General features: G+C 38.2%; 2 protein-coding genes across 8 annotated transcripts in view; one reads left to right on the forward strand and one right to left on the reverse strand.

Moving 5' to 3' along the window:
• Positions 1-268: 268 nt before the first annotated feature.
• Positions 269-2036, forward strand: INSM2 (INSM transcriptional repressor 2; the record flags this gene model as incomplete). Its single annotated transcript, XM_081228340.1, has 1 exon — positions 269-2036. Exon 1 carries the CDS (start codon positions 369-371, stop codon positions 2034-2036), a length of 1668 nt encoding a protein of 555 aa, XP_081084466.1. The 5' UTR covers positions 269-368.
• Positions 2037-4913: 2877 nt separating this feature from the next.
• Positions 4914-18973, reverse strand: part of RALGAPA1 (Ral GTPase activating protein catalytic subunit alpha 1) — a gene marked incomplete at its 5' end in the record, with an annotated part of 231007 nt that continues 216947 nt past the window's right edge. For 4 of the 7 annotated variants that reach the window (XM_081227821.1, XM_081227820.1, XM_081227819.1 and 1 more), the window contains 3 exons: positions 5531-5588; positions 14223-14253; positions 14852-14976. In XM_081227821.1, coding sequence (XP_081083947.1) covers positions 14246-14253; positions 14852-14976 — 133 coding nt within the window. In that variant the 3' untranslated portion in view covers positions 5531-5588; positions 14223-14245. Of the gene's footprint in view, positions 5589-14222; positions 14254-14851; positions 14977-18973 lie in introns of all 7 variants that reach the window. The other 3 variants (XM_081227825.1, XM_081227822.1, XM_081227824.1) reach the window with 1 other exon arrangement.

Consider the following 18973-nt stretch of genomic DNA (forward strand, 5'->3'; position numbering starts at 1 on the left):
TGAGGCAGGGAGTGCTGAGCTTCCTCACACTCCGCACCTTACCTTCGGGCGTCTTCGCCTGGTGGGCGGCAGGGAGGAGGCGGCTGCAGGCAGCAGCTAAGCCGGGCTCAGGGGCCCGCGCCGCCGCCGCCCGCCTCCGGGCCCCCCGCGAGCCCAGCCCCGAGACAGCCCCATCCCCCCGCGCCCGCTCCCACTCCTGATTGGCTGGTCCGGCGAAGGCGACCCGGCGGTCCCCGGCCCGCGTCTCAGCTATAAAGGCGGCGGACACATGCCTGCGGCGGCGAAGCTCGGGCAGCAGCGGTGCTCGCCCGCTCTCAGACCCCGCGGCGCCCCCGTTACTCCTTGCCCCCGAGCGCTCCGACTCCACCATGCCTCGGGGCTTCCTGGTAAAGCGAACTAAACGGACAGGCGGCTCGTACCGAATGCGTCTAGCAGAGCGGGTCTTCCCCCTGCTGGGGCCCCAGGGGACGCCGCCCTTCCCCGAGGAGGCTTCCAGTGCCCCTCAGCCCGGTGCGGAGCGGGCGGGACCCCCAACCCCGGAGGAGGAAGCGGCCCGCGAGCTGTCGGGGTCGTCCTGTAGGGCGGCTGGGGTGAGCCCAGGGGCGGGCGGGAGGGAAGGCGCGGAGTGGAGGGCGGATGGCCGGGAGGGTCCCGGGCCCAGCCCCAGCCCCACGAAGCCGGCGGGCGCGGAGCTGCGCCGGGCGTTCATGGAGCGCTGCCTCAGCTCGCCCGTCTCCGCTGAGTCCTTCCCCGGGGGCACCGCCACCGTGGCCGCTTTCTCCTGCTCGGTGGCGCCAGCAGCAGCACCGACCTCGCGGGAGCAGTTCCTGCTGCCGCTCCGGGCACCGTTCCCGGACCCCGCGCTCCATCCGGACCCCGCGCCTCTCTCGGCCTCCCTGCACGGCCTGAAGCGGGCCACCGGCGGCGAGCGCTGCTCCAAGGCACCTCCGGGCTGCACGTCTGGGCCCGCGGCCGCTGGAGTCAAGAAGCCAAAAGCCATGAGGAAGTTGAGCTTCGCCGATGAAGTCACCACGTCCCCTGTGCTGGGCCTGAAGATCAAGGAGGAGGAGCCCGGAGCGTCGTCCCGGGGCCTGGGGGGCAGCCGCACGCCGCTGGGGGAGTTCATCTGCCAGCTGTGCAAGGAGCAGTACGCAGACCCCTTCGCGCTGGCTCAGCACCGCTGCTCCCGCATCGTGCGCGTCGAGTACCGCTGTCCCGAGTGCGACAAGGTCTTCAGCTGCCCTGCGAACCTCGCCTCCCATCGCCGCTGGCACAAGCCGCGTCCCGCAGGGGCCAATGCCGCCACAGTCTCCTCAGCCGACGGGAAGCTGCCCCCTTCGTCGACCTCGTCCTCCCCGGATTCCGGGGCTGTTGCATCTTTCCTGGCGGAGGGGAAGGAGAACAGCCGGGCAGAGAGAACTGCGGATCAGCACCCGCAGGCCGGGGACAGCTCCGGGGCGGAGCAGCACCGGGACAGCGCTCCATCACAAGGCCTCCAGGTGTTGTCCCACCCCGAGCCTTCGCTGCCTCAGGTCCCTTATACGGTGGGGGTGTTGGGGCGCCGGGTGCCTGAGCCGGGCGGGGTCAGTGCTGCCGGGGGACCCGAGATCTTCGTGTGCCCATATTGCCACAAAAAGTTCCGTCGGCAAGCCTATCTGCGCAAGCACCTGGCCACTCACGAGGCGGGCTCGGCCCGCGCGCTTGCCCCGGGCTTTGGCTCCGAACGCGCTGCCCCACTCGCCTTCGCTTGCCCGCTGTGCGGGGCGCACTTCCCGTCGGCAGACATCAGGGACAAGCACCGGCTGTGGCATGCGGTCCGCGAGGAGCTGCTCCTGCCCGCTCTGGCCGGGGCGCCTCCCGAAGCACCGGGCCCAGGAGGGGCGTCCGACGGGAGTGCTCAGCAAATTTTCTCGTGCAAGCACTGCCCGTCCACTTTTTTTAGCTCCCCGGGCCTGACCCGGCACATCAATAAGTGCCACCCCTCAGAAAGTAGGCAGGTACTGCTGCTGCAGATGCCACTGCGGCCGGGCTGTTGAGGGCGAAAGACGAAGAGGCTTGAGGGTGGCCTTGGAGCAAACAGATCATGGGAATTTCTGTGGGTCTTTCTTCAACTTGCAAGTTTACCCTCTTTCCTCCCTTATTTTCTCTCCTAAAACTCCCAGTAGTCAGTGTGCCGCCAGAGGAGCGGGCAGCGAAATGTAAAATCCCTCTCTAGAGCAGGTATGTATATGGTATAACCGTTCTCGGTCAAAAATGATCAGCTTTAAATCCCTTCCCACTTTCCCCATGAAAATAGGATTCCCCTGCTCTCACCAAACTCTGGAGACCCCAATGAATCCTATATGACTTGTAATTCCTATGGAAAGTCGCAGTGAATGCGTGCATGTCTCTATCTACAAAGGATTCTAGCTACCAAAAGTGGTATTTTTTTTTTTCTCTTCTTCCTCTTGTCATCGCAGGCGCCTGTGTGGTTTCTGTCTCAATAGGGTCAGATATCTTGCATTGTATATTCTGTGAATTAAAAGTTTTGTGATTGGTGCCAAACTTACGTCGGGTGGGTGGGAAATACAAGACCTGGGTCTGTGGGCAGGAAATGTTAAGATGTTTGCGCGCTTTTGGGTGATATGAGAAATCTTGTAAACTTTCCTTTTCTCAATTATTAAGTCCACTCTTAAGCTAGTGTTTGGAGGTGGGGAATAGCACCTCTTTACTGGAAGGAGTTGAGACACCCCCCAAATTCTCACCTCTAGCTCTCATGTGCAGTATTCAGGAAGCTACTTTAAACCTTTCTTTAAATAGCTTTTGGGAAACATAGAACTCATTTCCTGAAGTTTGACTGTTTTAGTAGGGTTTCATCTAAATTGTTTAATGCTTCTGTTGTAATCATAATGTGTATTATATATGACACTATGTTCAGCTTAAGGAAGATGTTAATACTTCTAATCCGCTATGGAAATGAATGGCAATTCATTCAATATCCAATATTTTCTTTTCAGCTGCAACCTGGTTTTGAATTTTCTTGTATTACCATATTTAGCATACATTCTGTACCTATGCCCTAATAGCCAGTTTGGGACACTGGCTGAATATTGCTTGACAGATAGCCCATATTTGTAAGATGCTTACCACCAAATAAATGTACATAGCTGGTGCTTTGTTGTGTTCTGTGTTTGTCTTAAGAATCCCATTGAACACAGCCTAATTTTAAAAGCCTCACTTCTTATCTCCCCAAAGCCAGTATCCTGCTTTATAATCTTAGTGACCCATTTAGATAGAATACAGACAGGAGAAATTGTATTTTGTAAATGAATGTAATGGTGCAGAAATAAAATGGGAAAATTTCCTCATATAGTATATATACTATGAAGTATGGCCGCATAGACTGAGCTCCAAAAGGCAAAGAATATGTACTATTCTTTAAATATTAAAGATACTTTACCACCCAAAAATGTCAACAGGAAATCTATTTTAAATATTTTCTTCTTTTTCAAAAAGCTAGTGAATAGTTTATCTGAAGATGAATAAAACGTTAACTGTGCTAATCAACTTCCGTATTTTTAAGTTGGTATTTTCACTCCATTTTGTTACATATCACCAAACCATTAGCTGTTTATTTTTTTAAAAATGAAAGCACTATAGAAATGTGTAAATAGTTACTTTATCTTTTCTGCAATTCTTCACCTTGGTTGTGGGAAACTGTCTATATTGTTTAATCTTTTTCCCAGGGACTGTCTCTATCCATGTTTATCCTTTATATAAGCTTTCACGGGACTTTTTTAGTTTATTTTCTACATAGTTTCATAGGAATTTGTTTTTATTTATAAGGCAATCCAATATTTAAGTGCACAGGAACTCTGAAAGCCTGCTAAAGAAACTGTCTGTAAAAAGTTTTGTTCCTGAATGTATATTACCAAAAAAAGTAAAATTTAACAAATCAAAGAAGCATGAGGGTGAGATAAATTGATGCTTTAACCAAGTGCGTTGGGGGGAGTTTCTGGCGAGCCCTTATGAAGGTGAAAAATTTCCTGTAGTTTTAATGACTGTGGTAGGATCTCTGAGAAATAAGGTGGGGTATATCCTGAGAAGGGAATTAAAATTCATTTTTCATGATGAGCTAAGATAACCTAGGTTTATGCTTTGTATCTCTCCATTAATCATACAGCCCTGCTTAAGTCTGAAAAAATATAGAAGACAAAATACAAAAGACCAATCAACACTCATGGACACGAAATGATAAGAATATTTTTATTGTATTATTAAATACCATCTTTTTTCCACTGTTACAAATTTGTAGATACTACATGAATGATGATACATAATTTATATTTTATAGTTTGCCAGTATGATGTATTTACACATGCAGTTAGTACCAATGTCATGCTACATTTCCTTAGGAGATGCCCGTTCAAAACAAAATGTGAGCAAAATGTGAGCAGCTTATCTACTGTAGGAAAATATTTCTGGAGGGTGGAATGTACACCAACCCGCACGTGCAAGTTCAGTATTAACAATATTAGATAAATTTAGACTCCTGGGTCATGTTCCCTTTTGACAATAATACACATAATTTAAGCCACACACTTATGTCAGAAAAGTTTTCTCCTTCTTTTCTCTTTTCCTACCCACCCCACCCCATTCCTCCCTTTTTGGTACTTAAGAAAGAACATAGATATACCAGGATCCAGCAGCCAATAAGGGGCCACAATCTCAAAACAGAAATGGCATTTAACAGTGATACCATTTAAAAAGCAAAACATTAGAAAAATATTTGGAAGCTAAACATGAATCAAAGTGCAGCACGGTGATTTTTCTGGTTTTTAGATATGTCATGGCATCACTGCACAGCCAAGAAATGAGACATTGCTTTGGGAAGAAAAAGTTAACGCTAAAATTATTTCAGCTGGAACTTGAGATACTAAAAGACCATTTATTTTAAGTGGTTTATTTTGATAACATAAATAATCCATACACATCCTGTGTATTAACAGATCTGCAACTATTGCTACAACTTTACAAATGCTTAAATTTAAAGATGTACATTTATTTAAAAAATTATATATTTACTGAGCCATAAAGTTGTAATGGGGCACGATAAATAAAATAATGAGACTATCTGTCCAATTATATTTTGGCTCAAAGTTAATTATGAAATTAAAAGTAAAACTACTTAGACGTAATTATCTAGGGAAGGTAAAGGGTGTAGAATAAAACTCCCCACCCCCTGTCCCCCATACGGCAGCTTGGAGTGTGGGGGGAAAACCAACCGAATAAACAACGCAAATCTAAAATACTAAGTTACAAGTTATTTAAATCCAGTGTTTTCTAAAATAAATGTTCAGGAAGGAACATGCATGTTATGGCAAACACGAAGCCTGAAAGGGTTAACGCTATGTTCATGCTAAGGTGGCTACTGCTGATCACTGCTGGGCTGCTGTCTCCTTAGGATTTATTGGCTGAGCCAGAGGAACGACGCAGCTTCATGGACATGCGGCTTTTGCTAGTTCGAGGAGACATTGGTGAGGCCAGGTCAGCCCCGTCTACCTGCGTTGCTGTGGGAGTTTCACTGGGTAGAATCTCTGGGTAGGAGCCTGTGGGGAACAGCAAGAGCATTAGTGCAAGTCATCCAGCCGCTCACCCTGTAAGAAGTAACTCTTCTGCTACAGATCTGCAGCATGGATCCCAACCCTTAGTGAGGTCTTTTGAGAGGAAAGAGCAAGCCCCAAACTTGCTTGTTACGACAGTGATCTGGTGGCTCATGTCATCATATTAGCAAGAAAGCACCCATCATTATTTCCGGAGCCAGAACCAACCAGAGAGCTCCCCAGAAAAAGCAATGGGAAGCAAAATCTTTGGGACAGAAAGGACAGGGATCCAAAGCACCATTAGCATGCACATAAGGGCTTAAGAAGCAGGTGAGAAGGACCAATTCCTGTCTCTAGGGTACAGGGTATAATCAAGAAAAGGGCCTTCATTGCTCAAACTTGAAAACAAAACAGCACCAAACGTTTCCAAAAAGGAACTTAGCAGTATGAGACCATTATACATGCTAGGTAGTTAAATATGCTTTTAAGAAGGAGCAAGATAAATGCCCTGGGGAAGGAGGAGGACAAGAACTCTTATCTGAAAGTCAGTCAAAAAAGACAAACTGATCTCTCAAACTTAGAATTGACAAGTAATGTTTTTCTTTTCTTAAACTTTTGCAGTTACACTATCCAGTTATAGCAAGTAGATAACCAGTAGAATTAGTAAGGTATAAAAATTTGAAAGAAGCAAAACAAGTTGAAATTGGAAAATTCTTCATATCATTTATTTACAAAGTAGTTCTTCACCTTTGTACTTTATTTCTGAGTTATGACTCTCTAATTCACAGCAGTACTACAGAACTTTGCACACTGTAGGCTCTTAAATATTTCATGAATAAGAAATTACATTAAAAATTAAAAACCCTTCAAGAAAACAAAAAATCTGAAAATATAACAGAATAACAAATTTTTAAAAATTCTGTATATTTTGAGGCATTTTAATCCAGATTTCCTTGGTCTTATGTACATAAAAATTATCTTTATGAGTGTCACAAACAAAGACATGTCACACAGGTTGCAGGCTTAAACTTACACAGCTCCTAACTCTGTAGGCAAACTTTTGGCATATTTGTTAGCCAGTGTAGCACCACACTGACACTTCGAGCTTGGGAATACTTATACAACTATTTCCATATAATGAAACATTTGTGCTTAAACTGAAGTTATGAATATTTATAAGGAAACATAAAACTGTTCAGTAAGGGGTACAGATCCTACTGAGATGTCTTAGGAAATTAAGAATGTATCTCTGTAGAACACATAAAAGTTTTTAAGGCCAAATATTATACTTAAGAACAAACATATATTGTCAAGGAAAAAACATTTTATCACTAATTCTAATCCAGGTAAATTGCCCTCCTTTCTAAAGTAACTTCTCCAACATTCTCTTTTCTAATTGAAATGAGGTTGACCTTCAAAATACAAGAAGGACATATATTTCTGTCCACCTTTACTCTTCCTGAAGATCTGAGTTGGTTCATACTGGGCCCATACTGGAAAACCTAGAGGAGAATATGAATCCACGGACCTTTTTAGGGAAGCACTGCAGATGGATGGCGGAAGGAAGGTGAAGAGCAGTAGCTCATGCTTTGCTGGTAATGCATACTATTCCCGGCCAATCATGAGAGGCCTTCCCATGGCTCTTTACCTTGAGATGGCCAATGTTTTCTAGTGGAGGTTTTGGGAGGAAGAGAACTATCACTGCATTTCTTTCTTTGTTGTGAATGAAGAAATGGAGTAGCGAGCAGAAGTGAGAAAACAAAAGAGAAGATAGATAACAGATATGAGCGACAAAGTGCAGAATTTTACAGGTGTTAACAGGAGGAGTAGAGAAGACAGTAATCAGGTTTTTATTATGAAATACAATTGGGCATGCAATGCATTAGGGTGATGAGGTTTCACAATGGACAAATGCTTTGTAAATTCAAAGGTTATACTTACCCACTAACAAAACAAGTTCAAACAGGAAAAAAAGAAAAGAAAAAAAAGTCTATGAGAGATTCTTTAAACATCTACCTTTTAAAGTGTTCATTGTACTGGTGGCATGTTATGCTAACCACTCAGTCATAAAATCTCTAGGGCTGTACTGTCCAACATGGTAGCCATAGCCACATCACAGTTAATTAAATTAAAATTATAAATAAATGCAAAAAATTTATAAATAAATGCAAAAAATAAAAGTAAATAAAAATTAAAAATTTGGCTCCTTGGTGCACTAGCCACATTTAAATTGTTTAGCAGTCACATGTGGTTAGTGGCAGCCATACTGGACAGTGCAGATATAGAACATTTCCATCATCATAGAAAGTTTTATTACAGAACACTGCTTTAGAGTACGCCAAATTCAAAGAATATTTTCCTCAAAAACAGCAATTCCTCTATGTCTCCCTTACTGCCTTCAAGGTGAAACCCCCTTTCAGTCAACTGAGTCAAATCAGGCTTTTTAGTGTGTGTGGTATACAGTACCGCCTCATGTTTTAGCAAATGATGTTTGTGATAAATACTCAGCATACCCAAACTCTATAAATAATTTATGGTGGATAGATCTCAATTTTAGATTTAAAGAATAATGTGATACTTACACTTCATTTCACATCCTATTCTGCCTAAGTATTGATTTATATCACCTGAGTCATAAAGAATATTGATTTATTTCTATTGATAATATATCCTCTCAAGTATAAAGTTTAAAAAGTAATTGGCTCCTATGTTTTACATATAGTATCTATTAATAACATTTTTACAGTACTCATAGACTGCTGTCTGTATCTTGATGGAATAATAAATTGATTCATATGTTGTACATTGATTACAATGAGCTATTATTACAAATAACATGATAAATATGACTTTGAGGATCTATAAAGATTGTAAAAGGGGACTCAATGCATTGTTATTTATTGTGGCTTTGATTATACTGCTTGCTGACAGGTATGACCACTTTAAAACTGCTAAAGTTACTGGACCTACAAAATACAGCCTTTAAAAATATTGTGACTTTGAAAGCAATTCTAATTAACATTGAACTAAGAGGCAGCGTCACCTTAGAAAGAGCATGGGTTAGACAGACACATGACAAGTTTGTCATGTTACTAGATGCTGGATATTGGGCAAACTAACCTGAGACAGTTTTCTTATTTGTAAAACAGAGACAATACTAGTTATTTTGCAAAGTTGTGGGGAATGAATGCCTACACATGCAACGATCCTGGCACACAGCAGGTATACAATAAGTGTAGCTATATAATAAAACTATGATAAGAGCAAACATTAATAGACTTTAGATCAAAAAAGATGAGGATTAGAAAAGAAGGGATAGAAACTAGAAATATTTTTGAAGAAAATGACCACTTACAAAACATCAATTGTTAAAATGTGGAGAACACAATGTAACTGTTTAGTTCGGGGGAAAATAAAGAATATCCACTTTTATGTTAATATTCCTATAAAACATAACCTTACATTAAAGGACAGATTACCCAAATAATCTTACTGCTTTAATACTGTTAAAGGAGTTGATAAGTGATTAAGATTAGTGTGGATGCACCACTGAATGTCATAAAGTAACACATAATTTAAAATAAAACAGTACAGAAACACAGGCAAACCTGAGGTTTCGAGATATTCAAGAACTACCATTATTGCAGACTTAGAACATATCAGTCTAAGCTTGTCATGTTTTATCTCCTTACAAATGGGAAAACTGGGTTTAGAATAGATTAATTCATTTGAGTTCATGCAGATAAGAAATAGCAGAGCTAGGATTTAAATCCAGATCAGTCTGATTCCAAAGCCCGTAGTTCTCCCACGGCAACCTTAAAACTATACTAAAAATAAATAAATAATAAAAAATGATTTTTCAATGGGTGGAAAAGTAGAGCTTTCAAAATAAAATTTTTAACAATTTCTAATTTGCAAATATGACAGGTTACTGGGCAATTTCTCTCCTCTCTCAATATCAAAAAGGGACTGAAAATATTTAGACTAAATGAGAAATTATAATACTTCAAGTACTCTGAAGTCAGACTCTGACTTTACTAGGTGACTGTTGGTAAGGTTTTTTGTTTTTGTCTCATAGAATTGCCATGAAGATTCAGTGAGAGGATGGTACTCAGCACACTGCCTGGCACTCAGTAATCGCTCAATTATTATTTTCATTACACAAATTTTACATCTGAATGAATGCTCTATATGAAAACCGAACCTAGTAATTATTGTTATAAAAGGTTAATGGGTTTTATTTAAGATTAATATTATTTGCTTCTTGGTCAACAACATACAAGCCAAATTTCTAAGTTTAAAATACTGAAAAGAGAACACATTTGGCTGCTTATAATTTCAGGCTAACCTAGTGATAAATAAATATGATTATTTATTTTTAAAAACATTTGTTTTTAAAAACACAGTAAACAAACGTATAGCTTATGTTATATGTTGAAGGAAACATTTTCTACTGGCACTTACAAATAATATTTAGGATATATATAAAATAACTATCTTCTGAAGAGCTACAATCTTTTCTTCCAGATCATTTCAAAGCCTGGGAAAAGGAGAAAAGTTTAATGGCTAAATTTTGATGATTCATTCCATTCAAAGATTCAAAGAGATGGGCCTGACAATCATAATACTATCTAATCTACATGTGGCAATACAGATTTTGTGAATTAACAGCAAAACTGAGGTTAGAATTAAGGAAGATTAGACACTACTCTAGGTCTTCAAAATCACTGTTAGATTATCTCTTACTTTGATGGCATAGAAATATTTGAATCTTATTACTAATTTTTAGAAGATTTACTTAGGTAGGAACCTATACGTTTTCTAAAGGTAATTATACAAAGTGGTATGTAGTATATGTATATTTACGTATGTATACAGTGGACCCTTGAATGTAGGGGCTAGGGGCGCCAACCCTCTATATAATGTGCCTATAACTTATAGTCAGCCCTCCATACATGCAGTTCCTCCCTATAGGTGGTTCTGGTTCCTCTGTATCTATGGTTCCGCATCCACGGATTCAACCAATCTCAGACTGTGTAGTACTGTAATATATACTGATAAAAAAATGCACGTTTAAGTAGACCTGTGCAGTTCAAACCCATGTTGTTCAAGGGTCAACTGTACATGTATATGCATATGTGTGTATATATATGTATATGTATATACATGTGCATATATAGAGGGAGTCAAATACCAATCACCCCTTTAATTTTTAAATTATTGATACTAAAATCTCTAACTTAATTTGTAGAGAAACAAATCCAAAGAGAGGTACGTACTAGCTCAACTAATAGAGTATTAGCGGTAATTCTAGATATGCTACATAATAGGCATTGAATATGGCTGATGATAGTAAAAAGACATAATACTGGGAAAAAAACTGGTGTATTATATATATATATATATATATATTTATTTTTTATTTTTTTTTGCTATACATACATTTTCTCTGTTGTGGGCAGCACACACATTTGTGCTGGACCCGAAGGCTCACTGCGCTGTTCAGGGTGTCCCCACCCCTTACTGTTGGCCGCTCTTAAGTGTGGTGTGGATAGACCAGGCTGCTTCCTCAACAGCTGTCTTTTCCCTTTTCCCAAAATTGCTGTGTCTGGCTCTGCAGATTCTCTTTCCTCCTCTTCCCTTTTTTAAATTTTTAAAATTTTTATTGGCGTATAGTTGCTTTACAATGTTGTGTGCGTTTCTACTGTACAGCAAAATGCATCAGCTATGCATGTGCATATATCCCCCCTCTTTTTTGGATTTCCTTCCCATTTAGGTCACCACAGTGCATTAAGTAGAGTTCCCTGTGCCGTACAGTATGTTCTCATTAGTTATCTATTTTATACATAGCATCCATAGTGTATATATGTCAATCCCAATCTCCCAATTCCTCCCACCCCACCCCTTTCCCCCTTGGTATCCACACATTTGTTCTATGTGTGTATTTTTAATAAGAAAGATAACTTAATATTTACTGTGCACTTGCAGTAAAACAGGATCCTGTTTCTTCTTGTTGGCATTCTAGATTTTTCTTTTATTTAAAAAAAAAGAATTGGAGGGGGAGGAAAAAAAACAACTTGATTTGAAAAGACAACGTGACATTAGGGAAAAATATCTAGATTTTGAACTGCCAATATAATCTGGCCAAGAAGAGGAGTAATTTCATTTTAAAGTTTAGAGTCAGAGGAGAGGTGTTCATGAATGTTAAAAAAGAAGGTCACAGTAAAACTTTTGATATTTTCCACACACGTGCCTGACAAAGATAAAGGGATTTTTTTTCCTGTAATTTTTTTTAAAATAAAGGACATGAAAAATCTAATAATGTTTTAATGTAGTTATGGAAGATCAACAAAGTGTGACATCACGATATCTCCCTCAGTGACCTTAGGGATAAAAATAATTTCCCTTAAGTATCAGTCTACTGCCACAGACAGAGTCCATTTTGAGAAAATACAGTTATGAAATTTATGGATCAACTATGATATACCAAAAATGTTTTTCGTGTCTATTTAAATACTAAAAATTATCTAGAAGAACCCCCATTGGATTTCAATGTCATCACAGTTGATACATTACTGTTAACCAGGAAGTAGGTTTTAAATAAGCTTGAGCCAAGTTAAGTTTTAAGCCAAACTTAAAACAGTATGTTTCCACTACCACTGAATAGTATTATATTATAGGTTTGGTTAGAAAGCATAGATTATATCCTTTATATGATTATCGTACTGGTGTTCCTTTAAAATGTAATTTCAATTTATTGCATTAGTATTGATTAGTATTAGTTTGTATGGATGGGGTATGCATGGGATATCTAAAGTTGATTCTCAATTGCGGTTGATCCTCGATTACAAGTTAAAGTTAAAAGGAAATGGGGGAAGAACAAAGGGTGTTTTGTTTGACACTTTGTCTTACCTTCAGATAAACAGAACTGATATTTAATCTAAATCTCAATGGGGAAAATCAATTTTATCATCATGTTAAAAAGTAGTAATGAACCTAAAAATCTTCACACCATTATGTAATTTTTGCAAACCATAAGTCAGGTCCATATGGCTATTACATGGCCTATTTCATGTCTTCTCTCTCAACTTTGACTTACAACTTTAAAGGGACTTCTACATTTATGGGTTGGTTTGTGACAGGAAAATCAAAATCTGAGATAACTGGGAGTAAAAAATCATTCCTCAGATATCATAATGTTTTTGCTACTGTAAAGGAGTAAATATTTCCTTCTTATATTATTGTGCTGAATTGAAAACCACTGATAAAAATTTTTATCTTTCATAACTATTAAAGTCTGCAAAAAACCATAAAAATGTATTAAGTAATACTGGAAAAGTTATTTACAGTGTTTAAAAACACCTTTTAAAAAATTCAAGTGCATGTTTCTAACAGTTCCTAAAGGCAAAGACAATTAAAAAAAATTAACCAAAGAGCCTTGACTTGGCTGCTGTATCATTCTTTACCTAATGTCTCAGAAAGTGAGACTACTACTTACTTCCCATGTTATACATCTGGCCAAGTGTGCAGGACAATATGCAAAATATAAGAAGAACAAGAAGAGGAATATGAAGGACTCCAGCTAGTAAACAGCTACAACATGAAAACTGACAGCCTTTATACATTTAAGGGGAAAAGTTAGTCTGAACGTGGCCTTATTATCAATATTTTTCATTTGTGAAATTTATGGCTCAACTCTATGTATGGTACACAAAAGTGTTAGTCATGTCTATTTTAATAATGTCTGATATTTAATCAGATATTCTCTATTATTAAAAATGAAATGTCCGGGTATACTTAACTAGTTTTTATTTTGTTGTTCATTAATTTATTTTTAGTATCTTTCTTTTACCATCTTTCTTATGCCGAGCTGAGTAATTTTAGATAGTGTCAACCCAGTCTAATATAATTTTCTCTTTGCTAGGTCTTCTATATAATTAATTGAAAGGGCTCCAAGTTTTTTGGTAAAATTATTTTTATAATGGCCAATTAAATGGTGACAGGAATGGAAGCTTTAATTTCATTGACTTTAATTGATAATTACAGTAATTTTTTTTGCAAGCAAATTAGGCCAGTAAAGGAGTACTGTGCCTCTTAAACTACTTATTATAAAGAAAACTTATATAATATGAAGAGAATCTGAAGGCTTATTAAGATGAACTTCAAGTATATTGTATTCTCTTTTCCTGCTTCCCTTGAACATCATTAAAACAGTCATCTTTGTATTTCAGGTGCCTAGTATGGTGTGAGGCACACAACAGAATAACTATTTGATGAGTTAAGATACCCAATAACAATGCAACACATTACAAAATACAAAGACACACCATTTCAGTTCAGTAGTACTACATTTTCATGCTGAGAAACAAAAAGGTCAATACAACAAGGTGTAACTAACTTCAACCAAGGGTTCTATTATTAGTTATTTTTATCCCAGAACCAGTGTTAGTGTTTCATGCAGACCTAAGTTAGTAAGTATAATTCTGGAGGAAATTTAGTGACAATTTCTGAAATGTTTAGTATGAACCAGGGCAGTGTTAAGTTTGTTTATTAACTGAGTTACAAGCTTAGTGCTTGCTAATTTTTAAAAAAGGAAATGGGGGAAGAACAAAGGGTGTTTTGTTTGACACTTTGTCTTACCTTCAGATAAACAGAACTGATATTTAATGATCTAAAGAGGGAAAATAAAATAAATGAAACAATCATAAGGAGTGCAAAGAATTACAGAATAGGAAGGCCATGAGTCATTTATTTTCTTACTGATTTCTTCAAAATTAGTTAATTGTAAAAATGCAGTACCCTCTTATAATCTTTAAATATTACAAAATAATTTACTCTAAGTACTTCTAAATCTAGACCAATTATTTTAACTTTATTTGTAAAATTAGAGATGATAAGGCAATATTCTTGGCCATAAAATTTGATCCTCTGAAGTTGAGAGTGCCTGCTCAACTTGTATTTCTTTTGCAGATACTTCAGTAACGATTCTGTGAAACACAATAGTTACTGCCCATTAGCTCAGATAAAATGTAGTGTATGTGCTTTTATGAAGACTGTTGACTTTTAAAGGAACTGTATTTAGGTAAAAGAAAGTATAAATCAAATTTACAGGCCAAATATGAAAATAATGATGAAGAATATTTATATTTCAATGACTGGAAGTTTATTCAAGCAAGTTTTCCATTATTTTAAGAGTTTTTTAGAACAAAAGGGTATTGCATTTCAAGTTCCAATAATGAACAGTAACTAATACTTGCTTTTAATCTTACCGGCATCAGATGGTAAATGATGGTAGGGAGCTGGAGAAAAAACCTGTGCTGCAAAATCTTCAAATGTCGTTGGTTCTAAATGGTGCTGGACAATCGTTTGCAGATATCGCGCTCTCTCCTCATAGCTGATTTCCTTCAGTTAAGGATGAACTTAAATGCAGCATACATTGGGAAAGAACAGATCGCATCAAAAAGGACTACTATCACTGCTAAGCCATTACTTCTTAATAAATATAATTATTCATTAACTATTCTTGCATATCATTAAAAGTACGGCTTTTTAAAGAGAAAAAAATGTAGCTTTTAACATAAGTTTACTCTTCAGGATACCACTATACCTGGCAGCTTACCAGGAAGACATTTATTAGAAAATAATTAATAGTAAACTGTTGGAAGAAAGAAAGGTAACAGTTTACTTGGGAAAGGATTCAACTGCTATCAGGTCAGCCTAGGGCTCATCTTATCTTGTTAATCAGCTTCAATCTGCAGAAGTACTCTGAAAAGCCACGCGATAAATATTATAATGCTTAAAGTACTATGTCTGAAATTCTGTTTTTCATTTGCAATAATTTATTGTGAAAAATTCCTGCATATCATCTTTTTCTAAAATCCCTGCATTTTCCCAACAATTGTTCTCATTTTGAATGGAAGACTACTGTTGCTGTAATCCTCGAACTTAACTCCATGCAGTTAAGATAAATACACAGCTGAATCTGTATGTCAGGAAAAAATACCTAGTCAGTCATAACACTGAAACAAGCAGGAATATTTGCAGAGTCCACAGGACTCCTACATACTAACAAAGCATCTACAGGGCACTGACACTGACAGAAAAATACTGTACTTCCCTTTCACCACATTTTCTTCTCTGATATTATTGACAAGCAACCAGTACCTTGAAGTGTTGTTGCTTCTGAACAACCCACTCCAGGCTTCCTGTTTCAGCAGGCCTGATTGTGCTGTTAGCACAGAGAGGGCGAGAAAGAGAGAGAATATTTCTGTTGTTCACGAAAGCAACTATGGAAATGGCTGTCAAAATGTAGAGCAGCAGGCAGCAACATACAATTATCAGGAAAAACTCACATGCTGACTTCATGTCGTATAGTTCCTGAACTGAGAAATCAGTTAACCTTTCTTCTACAACTTTTAAAAGTTTTCCAGCTGTACTCAGTGTGCTATGTTGACAGGCTTTACCTAAGACATTTAACTAAGTGTAAAGGATAATAAAAATTTGCTTATTGGTTCTTCTTTATTCGTTGAATTTTCCCCAAAACCCATTTTAATATTTTACCCTCAAAATTCATTGTTCTCTCTTTTTAAAATTGCAATTCAATTGTTGTAGTCCTTTAGTTCCAGAGATTGTAGACCGAGTCTACAATCAAGACCAAGAAAAAATTCTGAGAGGAAGATAATTTAAAATGTTAATTCAGTGGGAGATACCATAGCCAGTTATATTTACAAAAGATTATTGATTGAGAAAAAAAATAAGAGTTAAAGGTAAGTCTATATTCATTATGCACTTGACTTAGACTGTGATGTCTTTTATCACCTAAATGACTTGAGTAACCTCTTCTTATACTACAATTTATTTTATGTATCAAATATTGAAATAATCTTAATTCCAATTCCTGGCAATCCATTATTTTCAATTCTGGGGTTGAACTTCAAAAGAATTTTACTCCTGAAATGGGTAGCAACAGGACAAGATGCTATATTGAAAGGATTTTATGGAAGGATCATATAGATGTTTTTGAGTGTTAACACAGAAAAGTAATATAGCACACTTTTAAAAGAGGGTATATGGTTATAAATGAAAGGGGATGAAACTGATGGTTCAATCTAAATAATACCACATATCTCACAACTTGTTGGAAAGTACTTTTTTCATTGGGGGAGATTCACAGCTGCCGAATTTTCTGCAGTTAATAGAGTCCTTTGATTCACAGCAGTGCCCCTTGTACAAAAAATACTGGCCTTTGTGTATTACCAGAAACTAATTTTCTATTTGGCTGAAAAGGGAAAAATGGGGTTATTGCTTCTCCCTCCTACAGAGCTTTTCATTATGCCTGATGCACTCAACTTCTAAGCTCTTCTGAGAAAAAAAAATAACTGAAGAGGCAAGAGGTAGAAAAATGAGCTTGTTAGCACATTAGAAGTGAAGTATCTTGGTGGGCCCTAGAAATTCCCAGTGGTGTGTTAACTTATCACTCTATGCATGCTGGCACTGATAGTCTCCCAATTGATCACTCTCTTTTCGCACCAAAGGTGCTGCCAGGAAGCAAAGGCTGAAGGCCCACAGGAGAACAGTCTGCTATCAAAACAAGCTGTTTTTAAAAGTCTGCTTGAATGGGTAAAATGCTTCATGAAAAGTAGGGTGGAGACACCTACCTGCTTTTAAAATGCTCTACTTTCAGAGGGCCTATAAATGAAATATTTTACTTTACATTATTATATTTAGAGTTTACACAAAAATTAGGCAGAGAGAAAGCAAATTTAATATTTCTACAGCAAGGAGATGGTTAGAGCAAGAAATGAATATCTAGAGAAGATACAATTATTTTTTATTTTTAAAAATTTTTTGAACATCTTTATTGGAGTATAATTGCTTTACGTTTAGTTTCTGCTGTATAACAAAGTGAATCAGCTATACATATACATATATTCCCATATCCCCTCCCTCTTGCGTCTCCCTCCCACCCTCCCTATCCCACCCCTCTAGGTGGTCACAAACCACCGAGCTGATCTCCCCTGTGCTATGCGGCTGCTTCCCACTAGCTATCTATTTTACATTTGGTAGTGTATATATGTCAATGTCACTCTCTCATGTCGTCCCAGCTTACCCTTCCTCCTCCCTGTGTCCTCAAGTCCATTCTCTACGTCTGCATCTTTATTCCTGTCCTGCCCCTAGGTTCTTAAAGATACATTCTGAAGTGTAATTCTATTTCACTGTACAAAAGGAGATTCATAAAACTCTGAAGAAACCCTAATTATATAAAGCTATAGAAACTAAAATTATCTAGACATAATGTATTCATTTTGTATAAAAACACATGATGTATTTAATAAAACGGCAAAAAAATCATAATTAGAGAAAATGACGCTTTCTAAAACAATTTTTTAAAGTTCAGGTATAGGTGGCAGAGTGAAGGAAAACAATCATTAATGGTTGAATTTAAATGAAAAACTGCAACGGTTATCACAAATTAGGCAGCCCACTGTCTGAAGTTTCCTTCTAGGGGATTATTTTCAGAAAACACTGTTAGCTTAGTAAATTATTATAGACTACAGTAACTCACCTTCTAAAAGCTAAATATTCCAATTTTCCAAGTGTGATGTAGTCAAATAAATAAATAAACGACAATATGAAAGCAACCCAATCTACAGTACTTACATCTTTCCCCTTTTACTTTGGAAAACATTTATTAAGGAGATATAATGAACTCTAAGTACTTAAACAATAGTCCTGAGTCCACAAACAAGGTGTTTTTTGCGATTGAGATGATGATAAAGTTCCAAACAGTGATGTTGGCATCTGCAATGGTAACCATAGTCCAAAATAGTTAATTCCTATATCTCCTTACCATATGTTAGACACTTATTCCTTAAAAGGCAGCTCTCTAGGGAAGAGTTATTAGTACCTATAAATTGAGTGGCATACGCAAACTTGATGGCTAATAACGACAGGATAGCTCAAGCTATATTCCTACTGTGATTGTGTGTTGCCACTGGCGTTGAAATTAAAAAAACTGAAATGGGTGAAATGATAAAAAGGTGACGGTAAACTTACAAATTCAGAACAAAATTTAAAGTACAAGTCTAAGTTGAATTAAGACGGTTTTTGTTGCAAATCTAAAACCCAAGCCAAAACTAGCTAATAAAAAGCCATTTGATGAAGGAGACTTTTAGCTGGTAGGAATCTTTAATATAGAACTAGCCAATCAAAAGAAATAACACACAGGTGCTGCAATCACAGCAATATAATTATCCACTAATCCTCCTTCCTTCTACTTTCTGCAAAAATAGAAATGGGGGGAAGGAATATTACCATTCTAAAAATAAGAAAAGGGAACTGATTTTTATAGTACAAATAAATAGTTTAAACCCAATCTGTACTTCATTAAT

The sequence above is a fragment of the Mesoplodon bidens genome (assembly GCF_964165515.1).
Source record: "Mesoplodon bidens genome assembly, chromosome: 3".
NCBI classification, from domain to species: domain Eukaryota; kingdom Metazoa; phylum Chordata; class Mammalia; order Artiodactyla; family Ziphiidae; genus Mesoplodon; species Mesoplodon bidens.